This window comes from Apium graveolens, chromosome 2 (assembly GCF_009905375.1).
Source record: "Apium graveolens cultivar Ventura chromosome 2, ASM990537v1, whole genome shotgun sequence".
NCBI lineage: Eukaryota > Viridiplantae > Streptophyta > Magnoliopsida > Apiales > Apiaceae > Apium > Apium graveolens.
This window is the reverse complement of record NC_133648.1, coordinates 249,239,801-249,248,361: the sequence shown is the minus strand read 5'-3', so window position 1 is coordinate 249,248,361 and position 8,561 is coordinate 249,239,801. Positions and strand designations below refer to the sequence as shown.

Genomic DNA, 8,561 nt, shown 5'->3' with positions numbered 1-8,561 from the left:
TCATTCTTCTAACTTGAGACACACGTACTCTATTTTCTCCATTATACTCTCATTCCCGTTCACATTCCAGATGTCTCGTACTAGATTTAAACAGTCACTTTCCATCTCCTTCACTTTTCCTCCTCCCCATTCTTCTAACTTGAGACACACGTACTCTATTTTCTCCATTATACTCTCATTCCCGTTCACATTCCAGTTGTCTCGTACTAGATTTAAACATTCACTTTCCCGAACCCAGATATTTTCGAAACAGAATCTTTTAGCTTTTGGCATATAAACTTGCATATTTAGATTCAAAAGCAATGGCAAGTGATCTGAAGTAGATACCTCAAGAACATGGACCACCGCATTTGGAAATAAATTTCTAAACCTCTGATTTGCAAATCCTCGATCAAGCCGTTCCTGTATCCAATTTGGCGTTACTCTAAATTTTTCCCATGTAAACTCGCACCCAACAAAACCAAGGTCCTCCAACCTACACTCTAGTACAGTATAACTAAAACCTTCCAATAACCTTCTTGAGTGTGGTCTCCCTCCCAATTTTTTGAAACTGTACACCATATCGTTGAAATCTCCTAGTACACACCATGGCAATTGTTAGGGGTGCGCATTCGGTTCGGTTAACCGAAAACCGAACCGAATAACCAAAATAATTTCGGTTCGGTTAACCAAATTGTAAAATTCGGTTCGGTTTTCGGTAGTAGAATTCCTAAAATTCAGTTTTTCGGTAATTCGGTTTTTAACCGTGGTTAACCGAAAAACCGATTAATTAACCGAATTACTATACAGTGTACAAAATATTATATTTTAAAATATAATTATATATAAACATAATATTGATACATATATCAGTTATCTGAAATCTGAATCTCCGTCACTTCACTACTTCAGACTTCAGTCTTCAGTTCACTCTTCACTCTTCAGTTTTGAAATCTGAATCTCTGAATTATCTGATACATCTGTATGGCTGTTTTCATAGTTTGGAATTGTGCTCTACTGTTTTGACAGAGAAAGGTTATTGTTAGCTGGTGTAAATATGTCAAGATTGATTCAACTTGGACAGAGAGCCCTGAATCCTGATTATAGTTTATAATCATTAGTATCAAATAACTTGGGAAGAGAACAAATGCATGTCGTAAACTAAAAGCCTAGTAAAGTTGATCAACACTAAAATTTTCTAGTAAGAGCAGAAAGTTTTGTTTCTTTTTAACACAAGGACCGGCAATTCTCTGATAAGGCGATAGTCATATCGTTAATCTCTTAATATCTTTCTGTTACCAGAGCACAGCTTGGAGCATAACTCCAAGTTCGTTGGTTATTTAGCTAGTAAATCCAATATACAGATTTAACTTGAAATTGTGTAAATCAAATACCAAACTTTATTTATGTATCTTTTTTTGCAATTACTAATTTTCTGGATTTTTTTTATTAAGTTCGGTTTTAAAATCCGGTTTCCGGTTATAACCAAAATATTAGTTCGGTTTCGGTTTAAAACCGAATACAATTCGGTTCGGTTTTCGGTAGCGGTTTTTCCACAATTTCGGTTTCGGTTAACCGGAAAAAAATTCGATTTCGGTTTCGGTTAACCGAATGCAAACCCCTAGAAATTGTGATTGCGAAGCTAAACCATGAAGTAAGTTCCATGACTCATGTCGTCTTTCTCTTTCAGGGTACCCGTAAAAACCCGTATACCTCCATCGACCAAGCTGGTCACACTTTACTTCAAAATCCACAAAATTACTACTACTATTTTTTATTTCAACAACTCCTGTATTTCTCCACATAATCGCTAATCCTCCCCCATGTCTTTGCGGTTCAAAAGTAAAGAATCCTGCAAAGTGTATCGACTTACAAACAGCTGCAATTTTATTTCCTTTTACTAAAGTTTCTGATAGGAAAACTACATTGGGTTTATGTTTTGAGATTATTTCTCTCAAAAATTAAACTGCTCGTGGATTACCCATTCCACGACAGTTTCACGCTAATATGCTCATAATCCTAGGCGGGCCTGGTTGCCAGAGCCCGCCACATTCAAGTTTTTTGGCACGAGTGTACATCTTCATTATTTGTAGTCTGACCCAGCCCATCGGTCTGCATATTTGTTGGCCCATTTTCCTCCAAGCTTATTTCATTTTTCATACGATGCCTTTTAGTATCTAAAATATAGTTTCCGCCCTTATTTTTCTCCCCATGCAGATTTGTTTCAATCATATTGTGCCCATCAATATCTTTTCCTTCCTGATTTCTTGTTGTTACTGTAAACCTGCCATTATCCTCCAGATTCTGTGTAACAGAAATTTGATTTTCCTTAAAACTCGCAGCATCATCCTCCATGTCATTACCGGTAGCCGAAATTTTTGAATTTTCACCTTGTTCTTCCCATCTACTGCCACCACCTGCATTTCTTAACCGGTAGCCGGAATTTTTTAATTTTCACCTTATTTGGTGCCCGTAACCACGTACCATACGCCCTTTCGAGCTCCTTCCCTGGATTCTCATATACCACATTGCAATCCCTTTCTGCATGGCCCAGTTTTCCACATACAAAGCAAAAAGTGTTGAGTCTCTCATTATAAAGTTTATCCAACTCCAGCTCCCACCTTCTCATTTGATTTTCATTCTTCTTTTAAGCGGCTTACTTACATCCAATCGCACCCAAATATGATAATATAACTTCCAAACTCCATTAAGGTTTGTCGGGTCTGATTTCACGTATCCTCCAATGTATCTCGCAATGCTTTGCAGTATATTTTCCGAGACGAAACCTTTAGGGAAATCATAGATTTGTACCCATATATCAACATCGTTTAAACTTACTTCCTTAGGATTTTCATCTCCTTGTATCTGCTTATACACCAGCATTCCTTGTTCAAAGGACCAGGGCCCCCTTCAACCACTTTCTGCACATCCATGGGGTGATAGAACACAAAAGAATACCGCATATCTCCTATGTCATGGATTTCCACACCTTCCTTTGGTCGCCAAATCGATGCTAATACATTTTGCATAGCATTAAAATTGATATTTTTCTCGATAAGAAATCTTCCGATTAATAAGAAAGATTCCTTACTCTGTTGAAACTCATCATTGCCAACAATCACCCCTCATTCCTCCTCATCATCCAGTGTTAATCGTGCATACATCTCATTCAGATCAGACTTAGTGGAATTCATCCTCGATATCTTGGCAAAACTACGATAAAATGATTTTTTTAAATAACTTGTTACTATGAACAAGAGAAGACTCTCAAACCAGAGAGAGAAAATTACCTCCCATAAACCAGAGAGAACTAGAAACCTTTACCTCTTATTTACATGAAATTTCACCAGAAAAGGATTATCGAATATTTGCTACTTATTTATCCACTATACCGTGATATTACACTGCGCAACATAGCCAATTGTTATATCTTAGTTTTTAATTATTTTTAAATAACTATTCCAGTTTATAGGCACTTATTTATTGATACTTGGAATTTTGAGCTCTTGCCTATCTACGAAGAGTCTTCCTCGAAGACTAGTAGCTATGTAAATATAAAAGCCTAGGCGGGAATCAGAACTATTTAATTGGGGGAGGAGAGGATTGCCATCAGAGGCGAATTTAGCGGGATTTTTTCTGTGATAAATAATATAATGATAGTTTATGTGATTTTCATTGATTATTCTAATAAAAAATAATGTCAGAGCACTTTTTCAAACAGATAGAGTACATATCTTCATAATATATATTTGATTTATTTCAACCAACAAGAAATAAGTAACGATCTATGTAAACTCGTGCTTGAAATGGTTGAAATTAGAGGAGTGGCTCTTTTTTTACTTGTTTTAGTCTAATGAAAGCTCCCACTAACACTTTTTAGTCACAAATTAACAAAATTTCACCATGTTTGAAATTAGGCGTACTTATGTTTTATCGTCCTAAATACGCCTCCGATTGTCATCTCAAAATTTAAAATAACTTATATAAAATTAAATTGTATCAAAAAGTTTAGGGGAATTGTGAAGAATACCAATTTTGGGGTAATTATTTGCAACTCTACTATCTTACGTAATATCTTACAAATTTACTATCTTTTTAAACATACAAAAAATTAAATTGCAAAAATACCATCTTCATCTTCCCATTACTTTTTTTTATCTTCTCTACCCTCATTAATCTCCACTCCTTCCTCCCCTCTCTCCTCATACGCCTCCGATCCAATCTTTTATGTCTTCCTCTCTACCGATTTCAACTCCACTTCCTTGTCCTCTGCCGCTCTCTCCGTCGAATCCTCCATCGCCCGTGCGGAAAAGCTCCAACACACCATTCGCAATCTCGAAACTCTCATCCGCTCTCAAGTTCTCTCTCAGCACACTCATCTCCTCTCTCAGCTATTGTTAGGGCGAAAACACGCACTAATATTCACGCAAGTATACGCGTTCGCAAGTAATATAGAATATTTTCTAGTTCGTTCCCTCAGAGACTCAGACTAAATTATTGTCTAATTAAACTCACTCACCAATGTATGATTACTTCTCAATGTTAAGATAATAACACTTAAGATTGTTGATTAAATATTAACTATAATTAACTACTTAATTAACCACTTAACTAACACTTCAATTTATCAATAATAAAACACTCATGAGATCACAACTTCATTATTACTTCCTTCTATAGCCATTGTTACTACCTTTAGCATGTGACAGTGATGATATTAATCGAATAACACGAAACTGATAAAAGCCAACTTTCATTGTACTAATACCATTCTACCAAGCATCCACAATTAAGATAGAAGTTGAATAGTCATCAATTATATTGAGTTCCTATATGTCTACAGAAATTGACAACACAACGATTTAAGCTCAAGTTATTCCTTTTAATTACATAGGGCAAATAAAACTGTTAGAGTTACCCACTAATCATGCACAACGTACATGAACCTATGCTAGCATGGCAAGTTCTAAATCTCAAGATCCACCGTCGCTTCACAAGAGATTAAAACCCTATCTTATATGTTCGCGACGCACATAAGACGAATACGCACAACCAATACTAGATATCATGCAATCATCACACACTAAAGTATTAAACAATTAACTAAAGAATTCCATAATAATTCCGTTGCAACCCCATGATCACGATTAGCCCATAATAGAACTTATCGCCATCATGGGTTCATATGAAATCATGATAAACAAACACAAGAAAATAATAACTAAACTAATTATATTAAAACAGAGTACGTCACAAGAGTAAATAAGTCAAAGCAAGAAAACTAGCATCCAACGTTACAACGAAACAAGAATCACAAGAAAATATGCTTCCTCCTCGTTGCGGTGTGCTAAATCGGTCTTCTTCCTTATCTCCTTCGCTTCTTGCGTAAAACACAATCTAAAACATAATCCCCTTCATACTCTCTGTGAAAACGTCTCAAATCTACCTATATAATAGTCCCATAAAACTCAGATTACATAGAAGTTGGAAGCCAAACAGAAGTAGAAGTCTAAAATAATTTATCTTTTTCCCCGACCCTGCGCGGCCGCTCAGCATAGCTGCGCGGGCGCGCAGGTTTCTGCGCGGCCGCTCAGCATTGCTGTGCGGGCGTGCAGGCCTCTACTGGAAAAAATCCAGGTTTGCTCCGTTTCTTCGCCGTAATCTGCCCATTCCTTTCCTCTCGCAATGGTGAACACATGCCAAGGCTTATTCTTGATGATTCCTCCCCCGAAATGCAACTAATACCCTGAAATGCATAAACACTAGAAAAACGCATCAAATACACAAAATACTTGATTTTAAGACACCAATTTAAGCCATTTTAAGACGTTCTAAGTGGTATAAAATGCCACTTATCACACCCCCAAACTTAAATCGATGTTTGTCCTCAAGCGTCACAGACTCAAAAACAAATAAAAATATCATGAATGCAATCTATATGAAAATGCAACGATCCCCCTTACTACAATTAACCAACCAAATTGTCACATCTCAACGAATGCAGTTAGACAACTAAAGATCAATAAACTTATGCAAACGGACATACAGCCAGAAACGTGGTGTGTGCAAATGCTTAACAGATATGCTTCGAAACTAGACCAATTATTATGACTAGACTATCCTCAAGGCAATCCTACGATTATACAAAGAATAAAAATTCTAGGCATAAAGTGATATACAACACTACAAGAACTCTGGAGCTTACTACGGAATCGTGCTTTTTATTTACAACTCAAATGCTTATTTGACCGTGCAATGAGTGAGGTCCACAAAAGACTTATACAATGATATCCATATAACGAGCGTTAGGTTAGCGGATCCCAGACTCTAAAAGCCTTGGGTCACTAGGCACAAAGTCCCCTATGAACTTAATAACTCGAATACCAAAGAGCCCACTCTTGATCAATTATGCAATTTTTTTTTTTTTTTTTGAAATAATAACTTCTGAGCAAGTGCGTTTCGCTCCATCTTGCTCAACCCTAGACTACTCGCAACATATGCGAGCCGGCTACTAGCCATTTGACGCCTAGCCACAACTAGCAACAACTTCCATATTTTTATCTCCAAAATTTTTTCTTTTTCATGTCTTTATCACTAAGAACCTATAATCGAATTCTAAGCATAATAAGTAGATTGACCTTGAAAACAACCAATCATAACAACAATCTAGCCCTTACGCATTCTTTAAGACTTAGTGGACTTACAATTGTTTCTAGCATGCATATCAACCTACACAACTTAATATCACTTTAATGCTATCACTACACTCGCATCAATATCACAATTCAGTCGATAACTTATTGCAAAAGGGATCATGGTTAATGCATGAGCTACATGACATTCAAAAAAAAAACTAAATGGCATAAATTATGCAACTATATGAACTAAACTATCATGAATATGCAACTAAATGACACACACACAATATTCCTTAACTACCACCCCCAAACTAAAAATCTTCACTGTCCTCAGTGAAAGTAGTAGAAAGGAACACAGGGTATACCTACTCGGAGTCATCATCATCACCCTTAGTGGGTGGAGTATCAGGCGGCGGGTATGCAGAGTCCTCACCAAAAACTGGCCACTGGATATCAGCTCCAAGGCCTCGAAAAGCAGTCCCTAACGCAAGGGTGAGTTCCTGAGCAAACCTGCTCTGTGTCTCATACATGGCATCCATCCACCGTGAAAGCCTCCTATACTGGGCATCACCCATCCCAGCACCCTCCTGAGCTCTCGAAGAACCAGCCTCACCACGCCCTGGCCTAGCCATAGTAGCACCTCGTGCTGGACGCCCTCCTGGAAGACGATAACCCAGCCCATGCTCCTCAGGCTCACCACCGGTCCACTCCTGCATCCCATTCAGAGTGCCAGAATCTATCGGAGCTGCTGGCAACTGTAACTGCTCATGAGCCGGCCAGTTCACTCCCACTGCTCGGCATAGCTTCGTAACCGTGGATGCATAAGGGATGTTCATATGCTTTGCTCCCCTCAAAAACTTCAGAATTCCTTGGTAGATAAACTCACCAAGGTCCACATAGTACTCATCATGCAGAATTCCCCACAACAACTGTGCTCTCTCAACTGTGACCTCGTGTGCATGTGAAGAAGGCAAAATATTAGCACATATAAATGCATTCCATGCACGGGCATACCTGTTCATGGCGATCGCCGGAAAGTGACGATACTCATTATTGGCTGGACTGCGGTTCCAAACTGTGCCCGGTCGACAGAGAGTCGCACAAATCAAATCCAAGTCAAAATCCTCAGCAGTCTTTTCATTCCAGTTCTCCTCCTCGGGCTTCCTCTCTCGCTGTCCAATCACACGGCGAATCGCCGCAGGATGATAATCAACCGTTAGCCCACGGACTACAGAAAACCCATTCTTTTCAGCCTTCGCGTTCGCGTAGAACTCGCGAACAACGCTCATCGGTACTGCTTCGGGTGACTCACAAAAAGCTATCCACCCCTTCTCTGCAATCATGGGAAACAACTCACCATCCCTCCCTGATGGTAAAAACCCCCTCTCCTTCAGAATCGGCTTCCCCAATAGCCTAGTGTACTCCTCCTCCGCAGCTCTGTCAGTTAACCGAGGCCTTGCAGCCCCCTCGATGAATCAGCAGTAGGAATTGTGCTGCTGCTGTCAATAGTGCGTGCTCTCTTGGGTGCCATTGATTCGTGAATAAAAGTGTGTAAGAACTGATTTTTGATGTTTGTGAGAGGGTTTAAGTGTAGGAAGTTTTGTGGGAGATATGTAGGATAGGTGTATGTATATATAGGGTGTGGATTAGATTAGGGTTTGGGAATTAAGGGATAAAATGATGGGGTAGTGGGAACAATTCGTGGGTTTATGGGCTAAAACTGTTTTTGTGTTTTTGTTTGTTTTTTTTTTCTTTCTGAACTGTAAAAAAAATTCTGGAAGTCGACCCCTGCGCGGCCGCTCAGCATATCTGCGCGGGCGCGCAGCTTGCTGCGCGGCCGCTCAGCATAGCTGCGCGGGCGCGCAGAGGGTCTCTGGAATTTTTTTTTCAGCCCCTGTTTTTGATTTTTTTGTGTTTTTGGATAGGTTATTAATTTCTAAGGGT

At 38.9% G+C, this 8,561-nt stretch overlaps 1 protein-coding gene across 1 annotated transcript; it reads right to left on the bottom strand.

The window, feature by feature from the left end:
• On the bottom strand, positions 1–561 carry LOC141699666 (uncharacterized). Its single transcript, XM_074503518.1, has one exon. It carries the CDS (start codon positions 559–561, stop codon positions 1–3), a length of 561 nt encoding a protein of 186 aa, XP_074359619.1.
• Between the last annotated feature and the right edge of the window lie 8,000 nt (positions 562–8,561).

Bases quoted from the DNA above. Each gene is read 5' to 3' on its own strand.
- LOC141699666 (XM_074503518.1), bottom strand. From the start codon at position 561: ATGGTGTACAGTTTCAAAAAATTGGGAGGGAGACCACACTCAAGAAGG.